Below are 24827 nucleotides of genomic sequence, written 5' to 3' on the forward strand. Positions count from 1 at the left end.
GAATGCAGGGTAATACATTTATCTTGCATTACTCTATTTCATCTAATCCTGACATGCATAATCCCATCACCTGAATCAAACGTTGCTTCCAGTGTACAATATATTGCACAAGACAACATACAAGAGCAATAGTTTTATCATATTGATCCCGTTTCATTGACTTAATTAATAATTATATACATTATAAATGGGATTAAAGGCAATTTTAGTCCCCTAATTTCAGGTAATTCTCATTTTAGTCCTGTAACTTACTATGATTTTATATTAGTCCTCTATAACTTAATAAAGCTCAATTTTAGTACACATTTGGTCGGAAATTTGCCTCAATTACCGGAAAAAGTCACATGGCCTTCACGTGACTTTTTAAATTGGGGGTTTCATTTTTATTGGCTTAAGTTATAGAGGACTAAAATGGAACCCTAGTAAGTTACGGAACTAAAATGAGAATTGCATAAGTTAGGGGACTAAAATTGCCTTTAATCAAGCCATAGAGGACTAAAATGGAACCCTAGTAAGTTACGGAACTAAAATGAGAATTGCATAAGTTAGGGGACTAAAATTGCCTTTAATCCGTTAGGCCATGTGACTTTTTATGCCAATAAAAATGAAACCCCCAATTTAAAAAGTCACATGAAGGCCATGTGACTTTTTCTGATGACTGAGGCAAATTTCCCACCAAATGTGTACCAAAATTGAGCTTTTTTAAGCTATAGAGGACTAAAATGAAACCCTAATAAATTATGGGACTAAAATGAGAATTACCTAAAGTTGAGGGACTAAAATTCCCTTTAATCCTTATAAATGCTTGTCAAAATATAACATTGCATGGCGACAGTAGTGTGCTCCTGACCACAACGTTGCTTTCAGTGTGTAAAATATTTCACAAGGCAATATACCACAACAATTTTGTAATCGATCAGTTTGTATTGTACATCTCATTGATTTGATTTGATAAACATTTATAACGATATAAATAATTGTCACAATATAATATATACTGTATGGCCATGGTATTGTGCTGATTTTCTAACTCTCAAAATTTTCTATTTTTCTACATAATGTTTTTGTTAGATATAAAGTTGTAAAAATATATACACTATGATTAGGCTATTGTGGTATAATTTGGGAGTTAATGTGTTTTATCCATATAAGTTTGTTAGGGAATATGTGATGAAATTGGCATGGATTGAGCAATTATCATTGTCTTTGTATGTGAATTTCTTAATATGTGTTATTCTATTATCCATGAAAATTATTTATATTTCTCATATATTGATGAAACTTATTTATATTTCTTGCAATAGCATTCAATTTCTAGTATATGCAAATGAATCGGGAGATGCGCAAAGTTCACCAACACATTAACGATTCTACTGTTTAGCATGTGTTAATGTGGAGAAGAAGTCCTAATATGCATTTCTTGGACCAAAGCGAACCCTGGTAGACGCTTTTAAGGATGTCCAGGTTTTGAAAGTTGTGATGCAAGCCAGATCTAATTTTCAATATAACTTCGAACATGTGTCCTCCAATAATTATGCCTAACTCATTGTGATTTTCCTGATAAGGATGGCATTGTGACACATTTCTATGGGTTGACTGGTCAACGTATCATAGGTCAAAGAGACGTCATTCATGAATTGTAGCATTACATGTCTGCATATGAGAATAGACTGATTAAATTACAAATGAGGGCCACCATGTATGAAGCAAAACAGAGACGGGTTCCATATTTAGTGGTTTCGACCATATTCTCTTTCGCAATTACGTTTATTGTAATTTTTATATACTTTGTAAATAAAAATGGCCCAAACCAAATGGCCTGGGCCGTTTCACTTGGAAGGCTTAAAACCATTTGAGCCCAGTTCCTATGGGCTGCCTAACCCGCTACCCAGACCCACCAGGTTTAACCCACACCCGACTACCTTTAAACACCTCACTTTCTCTCAGTTCTCTCATAACCCTAACACTAATCCCCAACACCCGTCTGCTTCTCTCTTTGACCCTTTGGATTCTCCCCACCCTCTCCTCATTTTCTCTCCACCGGCCCCGTTTTCTCCATCATCTTCGCCAGCTATAAAATGCTCAGCCTCTATAAATGGCTGGTCCTTGAATGATTCTTCAGAACACGAAAAAGGAAGAAATATTTCTCACTCCTCCTTCCTCTCTATATTCTGGCCTTGTTCTTCATGTCCTAAATCTTGAAGGCTCAAGATTAACAATAGCCTTTGTAGCCGTGCTTTTGTGGCTCTATAACTAAAAGCCTGAGTAGCTCACCTTGGTGGTTCTGTGGTTAACAGCCTTAATGGCTAGCCTTTATGGCTCTATGGTTTTATAACCAAGCGTGAAACGAGGATTGCAGGCCTTTGGCCTTTGTGGCCTTGGATCTGGCTATTTGAGTCTATCCTTTTTGTCTTGGTTACTTGTTTATATTTCTACTATTATTTCTAATTCTGCAGTTTTAGGGTTTAGCCTTGTGTTATTCTTTATTCTTGTAAAATTTGTAATAATTCTATATAGAATTTATGTACCCACTGAAATATGTAATTTGTTTCATCTTTATAATATTACTGGAGTTTGGTAACCAGACGAATATCCGTCATACTTTCGCCAAAATATTTAAGATGATGTGTTTGAATACTATTGCAACAACCGAAGGCTAGTTATGTTTTTTCATGTCTTTGCATTTCTTGCGACACGCATAATTTTGAATTATGTACCTCAAAACTTTTGAGGACGATAGGTTGATGTTGGAGTGATTTTATTATGTGAAATTGAAATATTCAAGTTTTGGTTGATGTATTATTTATGATAAAGTTGATAAATTGACAAATTTGGTATGGTTCCCTTTGTTGTAATATTTACACTTGTTAAATTATTACAAGAGACGACGTGTAATGCACGTATATAAATATATTTTTAAAGGTAAATACATCATTTATAATTAACTATAAAAATATTAATTTCATGATAATTGTTATGTTCCTATCATTGAAATATTAGTAAAATAATAAGATATTCACTCATAGTTAAATTTTGATAAGCAAGTTAAAAATAAAAATTAGTGCTTTTATTTTCATCCATCAATTTTTATTCTTATAAGTACTCATTTTTAGTTATTTCTATATATAAATTTATTCAAATATATTTCTCCTAACTTTATTTATTTCTCGTCTTTTATTTCAACATAATGAAATTATTTTCTATTTATTTTATTGTTACTATGTCGATTATCAGAATTTGTTAATTTACTTAAAATATGAAATATAATTATACAATCGAGATTTAGTCTATAACTAATATTTTAGAATAAAATTATTTTAAAATCTTACTTTTAATTGTTATCGTTCTAATATTTATTCACCATTTGATTTTTCTTATTTTTATAATATAAATTATACATCATATATATATATATATTTATATTTATATTTATGAATATCTTCTCATTCCTAAATGTTTTTAAATCGATTGATATACCAATTGTTAGTTATATTTATAAAAAAAACCACCTTGCTATTAAAATAATTATATTTTGCATCTACAGGCCTCAATAATTTTATTTTAATTATATTTCAATAGCAACTACTATCTTTATATTTTAAATTTATTTTTTATAATATTATCTACACTATTGAACTCTACATTTACTTATGTCAATCATTTCTATTGTTATTTTACTGTTATGATATTGTGAATAGATAAATAAAATTAATTTATATTTTCAACTTAGAGAAAGTGTTCTATTCCTTAGGCCTATTTAATTTAGGGAAAAGTATTATTTTAGTCCGTTAAATATGCTTAATTTTAATTTTAGCCCGATAACTATGTCCATTTTTGTTTAGATCCAGTAACTTACGAAATTGCTTACTTTTAGTCATTTGACAAATTTTTGGACAATTTTACCCCTATGAGTGCATATGGATTAAAACTGCCTTTCAAAAGTTTTATAGGGGTAAAATTGTCCGAAAATCTGCTAGAGAACAAAAAATAAGCAATTTCGTAAGTTACTGGACCTAAACAAAAATGAACATAGTTATCAGACTAAAATTAAAATTAAGCATACTTAGCGGACTAAAATAATACTTTTCCCTTTAATTTAAGTTGAATTCGATCTTGGTAATTAAATTTATTATTTTATCCTAAAATACTTTAAAAGATTCATAAATTGTGGTGCTACTTTGTTTTCTAATAAGTCAAAATAAAAAATTTAAAGAAGTAAAAGAATAAAAAAGATTATGAAATATCCAATCCATAAACATATCATAGAAATCTATGAAAATTTCAATCTATTATAATGATTCAAAAACTTCATTTGTGAAGAATATAATTATACAATTGAAATTCAATCAGCAATTAATTAAATGTTAATGCTATTTTTTTGAAATTTTACTTTTAAATATTATTTTATAGTATCTGTTCCCTGATTTATTATTTTGTGTAATATATTAGACAACACTACATTTTCCCTTTTGTTACTTTTTAGCAATATCTTTTATTTTCAGTTTTTGTTTTTAAATTAATTCATGATATATACTAATTTTTTGTTATTTTTAATAAAAACTTGATTTAAATTGACTAAATGAGACCAATAATTATGTCGATTATATTTACTATTTTATAAGGTTTTAAATTTAATTATTTATTATATTATTGTCTACAATCTTCTTTAATCTTAACGTCTTCGGAAGAGGGTTTTTTTACCTATTAATATTAAAATAAAAATTAATTTATTTTTTAATTGGAGTATTATGCATTCTCTAAGTAATTTAGAGCAATTAGGAGTCCAGAACTACTGTATATATATTTTTTTTATTGGAATTTTATTTTTTATAACTGATTTTTTGTTATTATTAACAGAAATATTTACGTAAGGGTGTAATTGTCCTTTCACACTTGAGAACAAATACTTACGAATCCATACTTTTATATATAGCATAAATATGTAGGGCCTCTTTTGTGGTGTACATTGCAAGTGGGGACAGTGCAGTCAAGCAGCGGCGACAGGCCAGCATGAAGGGGCAGGCTGCGCCGTTGGGCCGAAAGAGGGTAGCGCACAGACGTGCACACAGGGGACATCTGCAACGGCTGGTCGGCAGCGAATGGTGAAGGACCCAGCCTCAACATATGTAGGATGGGTTTATAGAGATAACGTACAAATAAATAACACAGGTCCTAACGATGGTATTATACGAATTGCAGTGCAAATACACCAGAAAATAAAACAAAAACCACAATGGTACGTATCATCTCAAAAAGGCAGTTCTTAAAATGGAAGATGAAAATACCTCTAAGAAAAAAAAAAAAAAAAAGAATTGAACCTCTCGCATATAAATATATGCACAAAAATTACTTAACATATACACACACGTAATGTAGATCCAATTAAACTAACACAACAAAAATGAGCCAAATCGTGTGCCCAATCAGACTAAGCTACAAGCCCATGTTTTTATTGAATCATGAATACATCCTTCTTATCATCTTGAAAATCACCCACGCAAACGTGTGCTATCTTCAAAATCACCCATGAGAAATCACACAATTTGTATGCAAATCCACGAAAACGTCTTCCTATTGATAGATTATTATCATAGCAACCCATTTATTTACACCTTAAAATAGCATTCATCCAATAGAATCTTTATCCCGATATGAATTTGAGAACGTGCAAACTCCATCTCAAATATAGTCGTCAGTTGACATGTAAATCCACGAACCCAACCCAATGTCCGCTAAACTCTAGTCCCCAGGCTCCTAGGCTGACCTGTGGCCATAGTGCAAAAACGAACTTCTAAAGAAACTCAAACAGTTAAAGACTGCATTTCACATGCAAAAACTCAAAATGCATCCGCCAAACCCATGATACCCCAACGGTTCAAAGATTGCTTAATGACAACTTAAATAAATCAAGAACTGTATGAATGAAAAAATCAAGCAAATTTGATTTATATTAATGAAACAGTTTATATTTGACACTAGCTACCAAAATTGATTCCTTGTTTTGTGTCTAACTATACTAGTCGCAAAGATCTAGCCCATCTTTGCATAAATTCTTGAAATGAACTTTCTTTGATACCTATTGAGAGGGCATCGAGTGTCGCCCACCTTTCATGATCAAGCCCTCTGTATTCGTTCTAGTGACTCACAAAGCAAGTTGTGCCCATCCATCATGAATATATTGATCTGAAAACAGCTAGAAGAGTTGCATTAGAATCATTTGGACGCATTGGTCTCCAAGTTCGATAAGATCTTGTCCAAATCCTCGAAGTATGGCCAGCTCTTCTGGGATTTTGTATCACGCTTACTTTCCTGTTCAAAGACGATAATGCTGGCAAAATTTAGTCACAAGATGAAATAATTATAATAACAATATTTATAAATACAATGCAATCATCTTTCATCTCCCAATACTGACACCAATAAGAAAAACCCAAACGGGATTGCCTGAATATACATCAGAGCAAAATGTAGCTATCCAAATATAAATTACGAAAGCACAATGAAAATGGCTTTTCCTTTAAATCTGTTTCTTCTACAGTAATTCAGGACGGAACAGAAAAGGAAACATGTGAATGCTTAGCAGAAAACGTCATGGAGTTTACGACCAACAGAGAGACAAATCTACAGAAAATCAACAGTTGAATGGACATGCTCAGCAGTCCATGAAAAATCAACAGTTGCAGAGCTAGGCTAAACATGGTGCCTGCTAGCCCAGCATTCATGGCAGATGGTGAATGTTTCTGCTGTCATTCATCGAATGCAGTAACTTTAAAGATGCATGCCATGGTGAAAATGAATAACACATGGTCTGCAATAAACAAAGAAGGTAAAATGTTTGCATGGCACCAATCGTTGCACTGTGTAAGAAAAGAGAATAGCAGATGTAACTTCCGCACATCAATTGGAGAGAATTATACCTTGGGGGGGGGGGGGGACAAAAGATATGACTGACAGGCAGGGAAGTGAATTAAATGAACTCGGTACAAAAAAATATATATGTCCTTGAAACTCTATAGATTGAAATAAAGAATCTTAAGCTATTTTCTTGAGTCCATACAAAAGCAAATGAGAAAACATAATTCCTCTCTTCTCCTTCCTCTTGAACAAAAGAAAGCCATGGAATAAGCACCATCGAGGATTAAAAGCTTTTTGCCCATTCAACTGATTCCTTCCTTTTCCGCTTAGATTCCTAATTTTCTAGTCGTGGGAAAATGTTGAATTCTAGTATTTCAATGTCTCACAAGGACAGGGATGTTCATGTTACACTTATTTCCATTGTAGATTCAGATGCATGCATACAATTATTTGAGAAAATTATGATTCAGTTAGCCTCAGATAAAGCTTCTAAGAAGCAGACCACTGTGTATATGGATTTCTTTCTATGAAAAGAAAACAAATCCAACATAGGGCTGTGTATATATACTTCAAACTACAGAAAATGAAACAAACCTCATATTTCTGAACCAGTGAAGCCCAAAGAGATTTACACTGTCCAGGACTTCTACCAATTCCATCCAACAATAAACTTGAAGATATCTCTTCCCAGAGAGCCATCCGCCCTTTGAGGACTTGGAATCTACTATGGAGTTTTCCCCGCAGTTTAATCAGCTTCCTGACCTCTTCAGGTTTCCACTTATTCCTTTTTGCAGTCTTGGAAGTTGTCTGTCGAGATTTTGGCAGGACAGAGTCTAGTTCGCTGCTTTCTTCTTTGGCCTTTTCCCGGTGGGCTGCTGCTGGAAGCAAATCACTGTCACCTTCTGACTGCTTGAGCCCTGATGGTGATATGAATGACTTCCAAAAATCATCTGATTCATCAACATTTGGAGCTTTATCTGGCAATTTGGAATTTGATACAATTACTTCCTCATGTTGAACTTGCTCCTCATAATCATGATCTATCATGAACAAAAACAAAGGAACAGTTTGGCAAGATTAAGCAGGTATTACAGAACACCAATGTTGATATTAAGATAGATCTACGAAGATGCTAAAATTCACTAGGGAAATCACAATAACTAGACACCACATGCCTGTTTCATGCCCAAAATCAATAAACTACAACACTGTGAAGAGAATGAAATTGGTCGTAAAGTTTGTTTTCCATAATTACAGTTTCTGTTTCCTGAAAATATTTATTTATTTTAGCGAAAAGAAACTTTTATTTTACTAATGTAATAAGACAATAAATCAACTTTGGTATCAGCCTAGGCACATTCCTGACTGAGACTACAGTGCAAGCCATTGAATACATGAAAAGACAAAAAAATTGAGTGTCAGTGGGGAAGAAGATAATTTAATTATTTACTGCAAATACAGTCCTTTGGTGCCTAAAACTAAAATTAAAAGGGAAGAAGTAAGCAATTAGAACAAACATCTACATTCTAGACTTACATCCGGCACCAAATAAGATAAAGCAAGGAACTATTGGACTTTCAGCAAATCATAAAATTCACAGTTCATTTTCAATTTCACCCCCCTACACAGTTACAAGAAAGTACAATCTGAAGGTTATGTGAAAAGATAAACCAGTCGAACCCCTTTCTAGTGCAATCAGCTGCAAACTATAACAAGGTGGAAATGATATTGTAGCTTCCCACGCTTGCTGAGAGCATAATTCACCAATACACAAGCAGAAAAGAATGCTTGGCTAATGAAATGTTCAGTTTGGATAATTCTATTCTACCTCTCATGCACATTGTAGTGCAGGAGGTCTGATACCAACTAGAACCTTCAACAGAGCCACCATTAGACCAGGGAATTCCAAGTGAACGATCTAAATCAGGGATGGGGTAGTTGAACTTCTGAAGCTATATTATGATGTAGTAAGCTGAGAGCTCCAATTCTGAATCTTTCATTTAAGCTATCATAAGAAGTCTAAGAACACTATCAATTTGTTCAAAATACAGATAACGACTTAGCAGGAACATCAAGAAATGTAAAACTATAAACAAATAGCAGCCAGATGGATATGCATAGAAAACTTTAATTCAAGCCTACTAGACGCTATATTATTAACTAATTGTGAAACATTTACCACCTATCACAAATACCAGCATACCAGAATCAAATAAGAAATCCAACTTGTTTCACAGCTCAAGTTTGGAAGGTCTTTTTAGTTCACATTTGATGTCAACAGTTTCATTTGCTACACTTCTTGCACAGAACTTAGGGCCCCACTACAGGTAGAAACCATCAACAAAAACTATTAATATTACATAAACAAGTAGAACAATCAATAAGAAATGACCACAATCTGTAGGAAGCAAACATCATTGCTATTTGAGAGTTTTATCCTCCCTACTGCATTGCATATGGTAATTCATGCTTGATACAACCAATTATTTTTCTGTGCTCGTATGTTTATGCACAGAGAGAAGCTCAAACAAACATAAAAATTCATAAACATTCACAAACAACCAAACACACTACGAGCAGTTGCCTTAAATAGGAATGTATGTGTGTGTGTGAATATATAGTGTGTAACTTCAAAATTTGCCAAGCAATGGTTAAAGCAGTATTTAGCAAGAAGGTTGTGCAACCTTCTAATTCCTGTGCTGTTGTATCTCGTTCAATTGCAAGACCGTTGCCATCTTCCAGTATATTAATTGGTAGTCTCGCTTTTTCATGTCCATCAACTGCCTTTCTCAATACCGACATCTCAGAACTAATGTGCGGCTTTCCCGATAGTTTTCTATTAATCTCATCAGCAAGAACTCCAGCCGGATTCTCAGTAGCAATAGCTATGACTTCTGGTCGTTTGCTACTGTACTTCCTTACCATTTTTCTCAAGACTTCAGCCACAGTTCTTTCCATGTGGGCCAAAGGGCAATTTACAGGACAGCTCGACAGTGCAGCATGTGCAGCTTTATGAAGTGCATCCAAAAGTTTTCCTTTATCAAGCCATAAGCATCGCGTAGTAATTCTTATTTTTCCTTTTAAAGCCTTCTCAACTGAACCATCTGCTGCTTGAGGGCGCAAAATTTCCATGCTGCAAGACAGAGGAAACACATCATGCAAGATCGAAGACAAGAAAGCAATATGTTTTAGATTTCTAGAAAACATACCTAACCACAATGATGCCGTCTGATGCAATTCTCATCCTCTCATCAACACAAAGTTCAGTTGCTGTGCCAAATGCTTTGTCACCATCACTGTACATCAACTGGGTGTTCAAATTTAATCAGCATGATATCACTTTAGCTAAACAACAATACAAAGGTCTCCAGGTGCCCTAATGTGGACATAGGGGAGAGAGAAGTGACACCGGAAGAGAGTTTCAGTAATAACCTGGAGATTCTCTTTACCCAGAGAAATGAAACCATTTGATAGAACTCTTCTGTTTCTTAAATGTGACACCCCTAGCATCTCTCCGTTCTTTATAACCTGAAATGGAAAAGAATGACTATTGTATGCCACAAAACGTTACAAACTGAAATACTAATATCTCAAGGCTTTCCATAAGGCCGCGATTTTTTCTGTTTTTGCATGGTCCAAGGGTACAAAAAAGTACAAAACCTAATAGCACAAAAAAAAATAAAATCATGTATTGCATATCTCTTCAATTTTAACTATACTTCCCATCACAGCAACTGGTTTTTCAGCCTCTGTGCATCTCCTTCCCTAATATCTTGGAACTAAATAATTGATCGAAACAAGCTCATATATAAGATCAGCATGGTTCCTTAATTTGTTAAACTTTTACGAGTGACTTCTAGGACTAGGACTAGTATGTCAGAATCAAATAATAAGATCACATTCGAGAGAAATTTGGTTGCACCATATTACAAATTTCTGCCGATTTTATTTACAGCAGCCACTAAGCCAGTGGTAGTTCTTGAGAATTAATCAAATTGTGTCAGTAAGAACCGTACAGACAGAAGGGATAAAAGAATTTGAACTAAAACTTATAGAGGGCAATGAAAAATCTGAACTGAAACTAATTACTTACTGCAGTATGCCGAATGCCAGTTGACTTCCCCAGCAACTCATGCTCTTTCAAGAATAAGAGTTCTCCATGAATAGGTAGGAAGTGTTGCGGCTTAACAATTTTTAGTACCTCGTCCTTCAAAAAACGAACAATGTGAAATTCCATCAAGGTTGTTTTTCAATTGATGGATTTAGGGCTAGGAATTTCAAATCCACAAATAAAAATCCGTTCAACTAGTTTGGAATATTTTATATTAGAAAAGAATTCAAATCCTTGATTCTGAACAACAATGTAATGGATTTTAAATCCATGTAACATGGAGTCATTTGAAATCTTTTCCGTAAATCCTTCCTTCAAATCAAAATCTTTTTAAATCCATGTAATATGGAGCTATTTGCAAATCAAAATCCTTCAATCCAAATGTAGCATAAAATAATTCAACATGGAACAGGGCATAACAGCATTACTTTATAAATCATGCAAACAACAGATAGTATCAGAAGATGAGATACTTATCCTAAAGCTATTCAAGTTTCCATGTGGCCAAAAAAGGATCCAGTTTTTTCCTAAACATATCTATTCATAATATGCAATAAAAGAGGACAGACAACCGAGACAGCAATGAAGAACACCCTTCGGACACAAAGGGTAAGGATAATACTTGAATTCCCATATAAGATATACATAAAAGATTTTACTGTTTTTATCAAGTGTAACAAATAATAGAGCAGCTCATTGCTTGATTAGAACAAAAACTAAGTCAAAAAAATTTGTGCAACATGTAAAAGGAAATGAGAATAGCTCTGTGCCTCATGCTGTCCACAACATTAGTACAACTAGACCCCCAAGGACTGGATTTTCAATGCTTCTTTCTAAACTTTGAACTCCAATATAAACAGAAAAACCTGTTGGACATCACCACTTAACAAAATAGTGCGTCCAAGAATTCTTCAAAAACTAATTCTCTTACCAGTTCTTCACGATGGGCATGACCAGATGTATGCAGCAGTTCATTCTTCCCCATCACTATCGTTGATCCAATTTCTGATACACGGTTTAGCATTTTCATGACTCTTGTCTCATTACCTGGGATTACCTACAATGTTGAACTTATAAGGAACTGAATATCTGTCGAAATCTGCTACAAACATGAACATCAAATATTCAATTAGGAAAGAAACAAGTTTTGAGAAATTTAAGCTTGACCCAAAACAAGTAAGAGGTTTGAAAAGTTATTATAACGACCTCATCAGTTTTATTTTATGAATTCCACTCCAAAATATGGATAGAGAAGGAGGGAATTTAAAGAACAAACAAGATTATAATCTGTGAGATCCATAACAAAAAAAAACATAGGTGATAATATAGAGTACAGTTGAATAATAAAACATCAAATCAATATGAAATAAAGAACTCAATGATTTCCTGGATTTCCATATCTTTTTTGTTCTTTATTGGGGATGTGAGAGGAGTTGCTTCTGAATTTAAGAAACCATATAATCTGAATATTGAGCTACCCACTGATTTTACAACAAAATCTGAGCAGTGAATGCACCAATGCAAAACCACATTTTCATATCTATTGTGTGCAACATTCCAATTTGACACAAAATTTCACCAACTTGGTTATACCTGATTCAGTTCTTCAGATTACATCAGTCAGTTATACTAAAGACTGGGACAAGTCGATATGCTAATTAAATTTAAAAAATGGAGAACAGAAGCTGCCAATACTGAAAAGATTGAACGTGGCTTTTAATTCACTTAATTTCCACATATATTTTTCTCAGATTGCCTAAGTTCGATACCCCAGTTGTAAGAGCTAAAATACATGTTTAAGTAACCATTGTGTGCTTTAATCAATCATTTAGCAAGCTCAAAAATAAATAGATTTTCCAAAATCATTTCATGAAACCATTAATTAAATATATTAAATCTACATAGAAACAATTTTTGGCCTAAAGATGAGCCTGAATAGAAGTAAAAAGTTATGAATCAATCAGAGTAAGTATCATGAAGAATATGTATCATATGTACTACAATCCAATGAAGTAAAATGCACGATAAAGTGGGTGCTTAGTACAATCAAATGCATTAGGAAAAAGAACATGTTTGTGAATTCTAATAACAAATGCCATAATTCCTGATATGTCATCAGATGTCATTGTACATCTTTGAACCTGTCAACATGCTCTTAGCATCCCTCCACAGCTGCTATTTGGATTAGCTTTAACAAGACATCTGAATATGTGGGCCAGCAAATTTTTCCTCAATAACAGCCAGGACTTTACAATAGAAATCACAATTTAACTTAGAAACTAAGATAACCGTAACAAACTTGACAGATAGTATTACATTTTGTTGTATATTTGATCCAAATGACATATTTGAATATGATTCCAAGCAAAACAAGAAAGAGAGTGTGCATACAATTATTAAACTACTAAAAGGATGATATTTTAAACTTAAACACTCCGCTTTAATGATACTTGAGTTGCAGCATAATTGAAGTCACTGAAGCCAACTAAAGCTTGAGCATCTAGCAAGTGCAGCAGTTTGCTTTCTTATGGAATTCAATTTATGCATAACCTATGCATCCAATGATATAATGTAGTTATCTTAACATAGTTAATTGTAAAATCCAGAAATCAGAAATTTTAGTATTAGGAGCTTTGCTACAAATTAATTGACTAGTGAAATTCATTACCTTTGCAGAATATAAAATCAGATCTTCTTTGTTCAGCTTGAGGGAATGACTACTTCCATATGATGCAAGATTCAGGGCAGCACGTGGTTCTGCCTGACAAAACAAAAGAAGGCTAATCAATGTTATAACTATCATTAGCAAAGAAGGCCAGTATAACCTACTTGAGAACCAGTGGTGACAATCAGCAAGTCCTTTGGTGCATAAGCATCGATATCTTCCACTTTCACCTGTAAAGAAAAGCTATATAAGGCAGTGTGCAAACATTGAGAACGAAGTGCACAAATACAGAGGAAACTTAAATATGAGTTAGGCTACAATCTGCCAATGATAAATTATTTGGTTGAGTGGAGGGCTACTAGATATCACTTTGTTATCTGAAACTGAAGGATTTAAGAGCAAGGATACAGCAGCATCCTTTTTGTTTTCTTTTTGAGATTGATAAATAACTACTTGAACACTTCACCAGACAGAAAAATGAGAACAAGAGAGTAGGAGACCAAAAACTATTACGAGGCGAGACTGTGTGTCCAAAGTTTTCACCAACCTAGTCAATCTAAAGAAAAATTCCAACTCCTTCTGAGTACAGTTTGGGTTAAGTATGTCAAAGGGATGTATAATGCATTAAAAGGCCACAAACATATTTGTAGTGATCAAATGAATAAGGGCTTCACTGTATGTATTTACCCAAACATTCATCACCAATTTCAAAGCTAAGATGTGAAAAGCGAAAAGATGTATTCAAACAAGAACCATAAACAGTGAGTTCTTTATGATCCTATATCAAGTAATAAAAACTCAAACAAAAATACATGACAAAGCAAATACATGCTGAACATTCTTGCTAAGATAATTTCCCCCATCATTAATAATTGCAATAATGCTCAAATGGTCATTTCTGATTAATCAGTGTCTCTACCAAACATGTCGAAGGTTAAATATAACATTGATATCCCATGCTTCATGCTTGAGATACAAATCTCACAAAAAACACTTGATGCACACAAATATTAATAAGGACATCCTTAATGACGCTTCAGTTACAGCTGAAAAAGAATTAAATCATTAGATATAAGATTAATTCTTAAATTCTTAGTAGATAAGATGTTAATTTTTAGATGGGAAGTTAATCACTAAGTTTTAAGTAGATAAGATGCTAATCAAACGCCACGAGCTCTTGACTTATTTTCTTTTCTAGGTTAGACCATTTGTGGAAAAGAAAATTATACGTACTAGCAACCAAAGCACACTCAATATGTGTGCACAATTAACGTTTTTGAAATATTTATCTAATTAAATAAAAAGGGGAGGGTGTGGGGAGTGGAGGAAGATAAAATGGACTATTGATTAAAATTGAAAAATAAGTTAACTTCAAATCTAGGTGAACAAAATTATTCATATAACTAATTAATCAAAATGTGAGTCGACTAAAATGCCCTTATAGTTATTTGTAAATGAAATAAGTATAAGGGCATTTTAGTCGACTCACATTTTGTGAGACCAAAAGTAACTACTCTAAAGGCCTGAACCTTAATAAATAGAAAAAGATGGATGCATGGTCTATTAAATCCTGCTTCAGAAATTAAAGGATCGACCAGGTTAAATGTTTTGAAGCCATTACCAGAGTTGAAGGATCAATCGGTGCTTTTCCATCTTTCCACGCAGCATCAAGGTATGTCCTCAAGGACATACCAACAAATACCTAAATCCAGATGGCTATGTCATCCATCTCTAAATTTCAATAATGAATTTATGAAGAAGACATCAAAAAGAATATGCATACCAACTTCCGGCCAGTCAAATCTGCTGCAGCTTTTACACTACCAAGCCGGTGAATATTTGAAGCAAATTGAGTAGTGATAACCCTTCCTTTGGCTGCCGAGATATGCCTTAATAACGAATCTGCCACAACTGTCTCACTTAGTGTTCTTCCCGGTGAAAGTACATTTGTTGAGTCGCTCATCATCTACAAATCAAGTCGGAAAGTAAGTGATGCATCTTTGGCTGAGGAATAATTCAGGACTGATTAGTATCCATAAGTATTATGATATCAGCAATGTTAATAGTCCACAACTAAAGTGGACATAAACTTGCAGGATGTTCCAGGAGAGTGGCATGGTTCATAATTATCGCTGCTGAAAAAACAGTTGGCATGGCATAGGTCTTTTTCTCCTTTAATACCTAGTTTACCCTCCGCTCCTGCAACTAGACTATGTCAGAACAGGATGTTATGGTCAGAGCCCAGCTCCAGGCAAACTCTTGGGAAATCATTCATCACTGGAATAGCAAAACCCCCAACACCAAAATATATTTTCTTCTTTTGTTATTCACCATTGTCCAAGGAGATTCAAGTTGCTTTTGACGCTTGCTAGAACCATCGAAAAATCATTTTTATCATCACGCATGACGCATTATCGATTAATGTAATCCTTGAAAAGCTCTGGAAAGGAAGAATAACAAAGAGTAGCTAATGCTAATATCAAATATTACTGTGAAGATCAAGAATTAGTAAATAGAAGTCAAGTTTGATTGCATAAGTGAACATATAAGTCCGGGAACTCGTAACTGCTAGGCTTCCCCAACAAGCTTGTGATTAATTCATGAGAAAGGTTATTAAAGCACAGTACAGAGCATCCAAGTCCAACTTGCATAGACTTCGTTCTCTCCTCCAGCAAGTCATGCACATCCATACATGCCCCGCACCAGAGGCACAGCTAGAAGGAACTTTAGGATGCACCAGATAAGATATGGATATTCGTTATAAATTTCTCTGTTTTAGTTATCCCCAAATCATTTCTATTACTCTGCAGAATTTGATGCTTCATTATGGAAGAACTAAAATCATGCAATTGTAGCTCCTAATATCATGTGTTGAAACTTTAATACTGCAATATCATGTGTTGATATATTCACCCCACTCTCAAATATATTAGAAGTCCAATTGTAATCATACCTCGTAATGAATGACATGTCTTATGGTGAGACATCACTAGGCAGCCAACATGTTCTCTTGAATTTAAACTACCGACTAAACCAGTCAACAAACCAAAACATAGAAACAAGAAAACTTCAAGTGAGCCTCTTAAGCTCTATTTCTACAAGGGATGGCACTCATGATAGACTAACTCATAACAAAACTGTTCATAGAAAATTGCTAGTAGGGAACTGCATATAATCCTCAACGGTTAGACAATATTCAAAAAGAAACATACAACATAATTCAGGAAAAACAACTATGACCATGTTCACCACAGAAAGGAGGTAAACACAGATATCAGCCTAATACCAACTATATAAGCCTAAATGCAACTGAACAATTATATGGGACTTAGATTGGTTCTTGGCTATGTAAACACACACCTTAAAAATCTATAGAACCCAAGTACACAAGGAAATGAATAATTTTTGCAGGAAAATCTCCTATATGTCTGTGTTCTCTATTGTAGCTCATGGTGTTGTTTCTTCAATTATTATGCTCGTAAAGCCTGGGGATGAAGAACCCAAGAACTAATGCTAGAACAACACTTCTCTTCAAACTAATCAAGCATCGCACAAATAACTCCACATAGCCTCATTCCAATATGTTTAGAGTTGGCTTCCACATACCATCATCATAAGTCCAAACTTTTTGTTAATTTGTTTAACTAAAGATAGTATGGAAATGGAGAAAAAAAACTAACACTATGTTTGGTTTCATTTTTAACTTGTTTTGGTGTGTTCTGTGGAGATAGAGCATAGTAGTCAGTGGCGCATGGGGCACAATGGTGCCAAGGGCTCCTGGAGCCATGGTGCACAGCGCAGGCGCGCCTTTTCAAAGGATGGCACAAATATAAGAAATAATCTATATATTTATATAATTAGTATTATTTTGATTAGATTAATGTATAAGGAGTTAAATAAGACATATAAAACAACAAATTGAACATAACAAAACTTCATATAATTAAATCATCCCAAAAGAAAAAAGCACTAAGAGAACGATTAAAGCATTCAAAGATTAATAAAATCACATCAATTTCAAAGATTCAATCGGCATAATTAGAGCTTGTACTGTTGTACACGCCAAAAATTAACTTAGGAAATTAGGGTTTATTAAGTTAATTTTTTTTAGGGTTTATATTTAGGAAATTCCTTTTATATTTAGGAAATTAGGGTTTATTAACTTTTTTTTTTAATTCATGGGCCTAGGCAGCCTAGCCAAAACGCAGGCCGCCCAGATCCTTTTCTTTCATCGCGCACCTGGCGCGCGCCTGGGCAGGCGCACATTATGGCGGCGCCATGCTGAAGGCGCGCGCCATTCGGCGTCATTGACTACTATGAGATAGAGAGAGAAAAATAAAGATAAATAAGTATGTGCTATAGATAGTGTGTATGTTTGGATTTTTTTTTTTTGAGATGGGCCAAAAATGAAACCAAACACTATATAAGGTTTGATCGCTCAAGTATATATCAGCATGTTTCATGGCTATAGTATTACTGCTCAGTCTCCTCTCAGACACATGCCTTAGTGTATCTCAGAGTTATCCTAGGGGTGGCAACGGGCCAGGTCTGGGTGGACCAGAGACCCACCGTGCCCCGGTCATTTTCAAACCCCACCCCCGCCCCGATAGAAAACCCACAAGGGCGGTCTAACCCGGTAGACCAAGTTATTTTAATTTTTATTTCTATTATTTATTTTGTAAATATATATAAAAAAATTAAAATATCAATTACAAATAAAATTGTTCATGGCCTAGCTCAAATATTCAAGGCCAAACAATAAATTGTCAAGTATAAATGAATTATTCATAAAAACAAACCAAACAATTTATAGCAATTATATATTACTAACAATTTCTTCATTTTTGTCCTCATTTTAAGTATTGTGAGATAATGTTTTAATTTATCAATTGTTGAACAAATACCTAACAATAAACAAATAAAATAAAATAATATTTTGTTAGTATTTATTAATACCAAAATAAAGTAAAATAAGATATATAAATAAGGTCCTTAAGGACCCGCCCCGGACCAGGCCGGATCCTAACACTTGGGACCCGCTACCCGCCGGGCTTGTAATTTTTTGGACCCGAATGGGGCGGATTCTACCGGATCCAAGTCCAATTGCCATCCCTAATTTCTCCATTGAAAGATAGCTTACATATACAAATATGGCAAACAAGTGACCATGTCAGAGTTTTAGATAAGTGAAGAGAGAAACACAAAAGACAAGACGAACATTTACGTGATTCGGTCATATGACCTACGTCCACGAGACAAAAGCCCAAAGAGCTAAATCATATTATTCTCTCTTAGTTTGATGATATAACCTTCACCTGTTTTATATAGGTGAATTACATATGCGTATAACATAAAATAAGGAAATATTTCCAAAATCAAACCATATAGATATCACGAGAATCACTATGTGAATCACTAAGATTTTATTGTGATTCTCTTGTGATTTTACAGTTATTTGGAGAATCAATTCATGATTCTCAACACTCCCCCTCAAATTGGACATGGAGATCTTGACAACTTGAACAACAAAGTCAAAACTTTTCTTTCAGTGTGACATGACGCCGAGAGAGGTCATCGGAGGTCAAGGCGTCGTCATGCCATGCACACACATCCGCAGTAGCATAAATAGAGACATCATGTCAAACGACCAGTTTTAGCTGCAAAACGCCAGTAGACAGGCACTTAACCTATAGAACAAGGTCGATCAGACACACAGACACACAAATTAGGTATAAGACAAATTAGGGTTTCAGGCGGCGGCGCTCTAGGGTTTCAAAAGGCAGCGAAGGTAGGGCAATGGCGGCGCATAGCTAGGGTTTCAAGTGGGGGGAGCGGCACACAACTAGGTTTTCAGGTGGTGGCACAGCTAGGGTTTCAAAAGGCAGCGCGCAAATAAGGCAGGGCCAGTCCTCTAAGGTTTTTAGCAGGCGCTCTCTCTCTCTCTTTTTTGTTTTTTTTTTTCTTTTGAGAAACCCGCTCTAATACCATGTCAGAGTTTTAGATAAGTGAAGAGATAAACACAAGACGAACATTTACGTGGTTCGGTCATATGACCTACATCCACGAGACAAATGCCCAAAGAGCTAAATCATATTATTCTCTCTTAGTTTAATGATATAACTCCACCTATTTATAGAAGTGAATTACATGTGTATATCTAAAAAATAAGGAAATATTTCCACAATCAAATCATATAGATATCACAAGAATCACTAAGATTTTTTGTGATTCTCTTGTGATTTTACAGTTATTTGGAGAATCAATTCATGATTTTCATAGACCATACTGGTAAACTTTGTGTTTAGTTAAGAACACACAGAAACTCTTTTTTTTTCTGCCAGTCAAAATATAATTTTCACCAAAAAAGGATCTATTTACATAAATACATATCAAGAGATGCATAAAAAATGTTGACTGAGTACTGAAGATTTTAACATTAAACAGGGATTGGAAAGACATATTCTATAGCTCACCAAAGTCACTCCTTCTTTCGAAAGTTCTTCCAGAGCCTCACGATCAAAAACTTTCCCATCCAGTGGTGACTCATCTATCTGTCAACTTACTTGTCAACAATGAAAATAGAAGCTAAAAGAAATAAGTAGATAAGCACCAAATACAAAGAGAAGCAAGAAAGTACCTTCCAGTCCCCTGTGTGGAAAATAGTACCATCAGCACACCGGAAAACCAACCCAGAACAATCTGGAATAGAATGCGTGACTCTAATGGGTTCAACTTCAAATGGACCAGCAACAAATCTCCGCCGAGTCTTAAACACCTTAAGTCTAGATGGAACAAAGATCCCAAACTCCTTTAAGCGCTTTTTGATAAGCTGTTTAACGGAAAAGAAAAAATATTCATGAGTATCCAAGTAAAATGTGCAATTTTGAATTATTCACAACTATCCAACTAACATCTGCAAATTTTTGCATCATTTGCACCGTTTAAATCTATTAATAGTTGCCACTGATCACTTGTTATCCATGACCTTTTCTGAGTCAATCAGCTAGGATGAGGGTTGATAAAAAGAAGATATTCCATAAGATTTTGTGCAACTGCACATAATAAGTTTCTATACTTTAAGGAGCATCCAAGAATTCAGAGATAGTCTTTTGGTTGATAGACTCGTGGAACTATTTGAATGTTAGAACACATGGTACTACATTAATCATGTCAACATTGAATAGAACGAATTCAAGGAATTTATAGAATGATAATCACAAACCTCCATCGTGAAGGATGAGGCAAATATTGGTGTGTGAGAATCCAGAGCCGGAATAACCTGCTCAAATGGGCATAACCAATGTAAACATTAATGCATAATTGGACAAAAAATTAACATGGTTATGAACTTTGACAAAAATAGGGAAGAACAAGAGCTCTCCCCATGTTCTTGCAAGTAAGCAAAGGAATTGAGAAAGTATTATAACAAAGACACATATATCACCAAGTCATATAGGTTTTCAATTTGTGTGGAGCGCCACCAAAAATCATAATATCAGATTCATTAGTCTTAAAATTTGCCTCAGCAACATGTTCATATACAAATCATGCAACATTAATATGCCATTATGCTTCATATTGAGAAATTATAACCAACGCAGAGGAAAATAGAAACCATATGCCAAGACAAAATTTCTCAATCCCATGCAAATGAAACAAAAATCAAGGTGGTAAAACTAGCAAATCATATCTACTCACTCAAAGCATCTTCAGAGATATTTAATAAATCCCCAATCATGCTTTAAGAATTTCTTCCTCGATTTCAAATAGCCAAATGCAGAAGAATTTGGAGTTCAAATCAATGATAAAAGAGAACTTTTTCACACTTTTATATAAGCAATCTTTCTGACATCCTTCCAGGACTTCAAACAAACAAACAAACCAAATGGATAATAATGAATACCATGAAGCTTGAAAATAGCCAGATTCATTTGCTTTGCTCGCTTCACATTGAAATTTGACGGGAAGGTAATTCTGATCTATATTTAATTTAAACATTACTGACTGGCGAGTCACCATGCAGAACCTGAACTAAATATAGATTATAAAGATGCATCTATACGCCGATAGGAAAAGTCAAAATGGGAGAACCAGAAATGTAAAGAAAAGAAAGCACAAAAGAATGGAGCAAAACACTATGAGTCTACCTGGACTTATTTCAGCTAGTATCTAAACTTCTCAATTATCTCCACAGATGAACTACATATCTGAATATCCGAGTTCATCATAAATTTCGCATGGTATCATCTGTCACTATCTTTTTGATGATGTGTTCTAAGAAGCAGAATTAGAAACTTTACCCAAGGCAACGCACCAATGTGGTCTTCATGCCCATGAGTAATAATAACTGCTTCAATTTTGTGGCTCCATTTCTTGATAAAAGTGGTATCAGGTATAATCTTCTGGACACCAAGTTCATCGTAGCTGAAAAATATATGTAAAGTATATCAAAATATTAACATTAGAAGATCGACAAACCAAAAGTTTCAACAAAAGGAAGAAAGAAAAGGAAGACAAGTGTGGCTGGCAGCACGAAGTTTCACTTTTGGCAGAAATATGCCGAAGATTCTTTCTTTACTAGCAGTTTTCATGACATGATAATAACAAAGTCTGCACCACTCATTTAAAACAACAGTGTTATGGAGCATAAAACCAAATGAACTTCCTCATAAAGCAGAGCTATCAGCTTCTAGCAATCCTGTGATACTGAATGTTTTATGATTAAATATAAAAACTTACTCTGGGAACATTACACCGGCATCGATCAAGATATAACGATCAAAATTCCCTACTAGCATGCAATTCATCCCAATTTCTCCTAAACCCCCAATTGGTAGTATGCGTAAAGGAGGCCCGTCAGAGCCTTCATAAAATTGCTCCATCTTGCGCTTAACAGAATCCTCCATACTCTTTCCAGCTCCTTCTGTTCTTCCAGACCTTCTGCGAGGCACTTTGGACCCACGCGAACCTTAAAAAACATATAAAGAACAAATCAAGCACCTACTTCAGAATAAGGTAGACTCAAAATACAACTAGAAAGTGACTTGGCCATAACAGGTAAAAATTCCCATACACGCGAGCCCTCAGGAAGGGTTAGGATATAAATACATCCTCTATTATAATGATTGAATCAAGCTTATATTTAAAAAAACAACTTTATAAGAAATAATCTATATTGAGAGATACTATGTCAGGATTTCTTTTGTATAATATACTACCTCTGATCTTCAAGAATGGGCATTTTTCTAAGTTCAACCAACTCTATTTTAATAAATACAATCTATTATAAACTTAGATATTTTAAGAAATATAATCTACATTGAGTCTATTTAACAACCCAGTATAGCTAAACATTTTGCCATTTGCCAACCCACCACTCAAATATAAACTACTCATAGAACAAATTCCCACTTTCTGAACCAGGAAGAAAATGACCCCTTATTTCAAAAACCAAGTAACAATCAAACAGATTAAACAATAAAACGACACAGACAAGATAGTGAATCAATTTGGTTCCTAAACGGTATTCAACTGTAACTTACACTACAAAAAGGCAGGAAAACTTTTAGAAAATCTATGCCCTTAGCAGCTATTCCATGCTAAAATATTCAGTAGTCCGTCCCCACTTTTCCTCATAAACTACAGAACGACACAACCAAAACGAAGAAATTTTAACAATAAACTACCAAGTAATCCCAATTGAATTGCTCTTACAATGTGTACATAATGGGTCCAGACTATCTTTATCCAACTCAACACGAAAACAGTACCAAACAAGCAAAGAGCCTCATACCCTTTACTGAAGGGGTAGATACACAACAGGAAATGAAGCGTTTTCTGGGCTTTGGCTGACACCAGAAGAGCTTGTGAGGACATACTGAAATTGCATTCAAAGCAGCCATCTTTAAACAATTCTTAGAAATATATAAACTTGTGCTTAGTATGCATATATATATATGACAATTGACTCTGCAAGAAAATCAAAAATGGGAGCTAAAATTCAAAACTATGAGAATAAATGTGCGTGATGTGAGTGTTTTCTTGCAGGGTTTTAGAGAGCAAGGGGGATAGCTGAGACTGAGAGAAGTGAGGGTAAAATATCTTTTGCTTATCACCAAAAAAAAAGGGATTAGATTTTAGGAGGGACCGTGCACGGAACATGAAGTAAAATACAAAACCGGCCTCTATCCTATACTAAAATTGCTAAAAGCCCCCTATTTTGAAGGGCTAAATGCAATTTACCCCATGATATTCAAAATGAGCAATTTACCCCCTTTAAAAAAAGAATAGCAATTTATCTTTTATGTTCTAAAAAATAAAACAAGAACACTCCTTATGTTGTCGCATGTCTTACATGCGCTTTTCTATATTTTTTTAAATATTTTTTTTATAAAACGACATTTGCATTATTTACAACTGTTGGATCTTATTTGAACATAAGATCGAAATTTGATTGACAAATCAACGGTCTAAATTTTACTTAATTCCAATCAACCGTATAAATTTAATTGTACATTTAAATAATATATATTTTATATAAATTTAATTCAAAATATATATGCAATATATTTATATATATAATTTCAATTATATATATATAGAGAGAGAGAGAAAGAAAGGGAGGGGGCTGGTGGCGATGACTGGGACGAGCAAATGGGGAGCAACCACATTGATGGGGACTGGGAAAGGGGGGCTACGGAGGGTGGGGGGGTGAGGGGAAAGAAGGTAGGTGGCAACAGCGGGACGAAAGGGGATTTGAGTTTGAATTTGTTATAATAAAATAATATATTTTATTATATATTACATATAATTATATATATTGATATGCATAAAAATAGGCTGGCCCAAAAAGGTTCAAGCTCAAAAAAAAAAAAGAAAGAAAGAGAGGTTCGTAACATTCTAGAAGGCCTAAGCCATGAGAAGCCCAAATCATGAAAGGCCCAAGTAGACTTGATAGGCGATCTTGGGAAGGGCACCCAGAAAATAGATTGGCAAAAGGAGGAGGTTGAAGGCATCCCCCTACTCAGACCATGATCAAAGCCCAATAAATATTCAGCCATGAAAGGCCCATAAATGTTGCAACCCACTCTTTCATATAGCATCTCATCAACCCTAAAGTCAGCATCCATATTGGACCATATCAGCCCTAGAAAAGACCCCCCTAGCAACTAAGACAACCCAAGAGAAAGGAAGCGT

The 24827-nt window shown here is 34.4% G+C and overlaps 1 protein-coding gene across 3 annotated transcripts; it reads right to left on the reverse strand.

Moving 5' to 3' along the window:
* Nucleotides 1–5918: 5918 nt before the first annotated feature.
* On the reverse strand, nt 5919–23751 carry EMB2746 (RNA-metabolising metallo-beta-lactamase family protein). Of its 3 annotated transcripts, none has more exons than XM_011074724.3 (17): nt 23425–23751; nt 22371–22599; nt 21932–22055; nt 20854–20910; nt 20269–20460; nt 20105–20182; nt 15415–15597; nt 15253–15333; nt 13796–13861; nt 13635–13727; nt 11898–12023; nt 10949–11062; nt 10288–10383; nt 10065–10162; nt 9540–9988; nt 7450–7832; nt 5919–6309 (listed from the first exon to the last, which is right to left on the reverse strand). In XM_011074724.3, exons 1-17 carry the CDS (start codon nt 23531–23533, stop codon nt 6214–6216), a joined length of 2574 nt encoding a protein of 857 aa, XP_011073026.1. In that variant the 5' UTR covers nt 23534–23751; the 3' UTR covers nt 5919–6213. The 3 variants fall into 3 exon arrangements, with proteins under 3 accessions (XP_011073026.1, XP_011073024.1, XP_011073027.2); XM_011074722.3 differs by having other exon boundaries at nt 7450–7895; nt 23425–23750; XM_011074725.3 differs by lacking the exon at nt 23425–23751 and having other exon boundaries at nt 7450–7895; nt 21946–22055; nt 22371–22512.
* Nucleotides 23752–24827: the final 1076 nt, after the last annotated feature.

The sequence above is a fragment of the Sesamum indicum genome, linkage group LG3 (assembly GCF_026168435.1).
Source record: "Sesamum indicum cultivar Baizhima isolate 11 linkage group LG3, ASM2616843v1, whole genome shotgun sequence".
Classification (NCBI taxonomy): Eukaryota; Viridiplantae; Streptophyta; class Magnoliopsida; order Lamiales; family Pedaliaceae; genus Sesamum; species Sesamum indicum.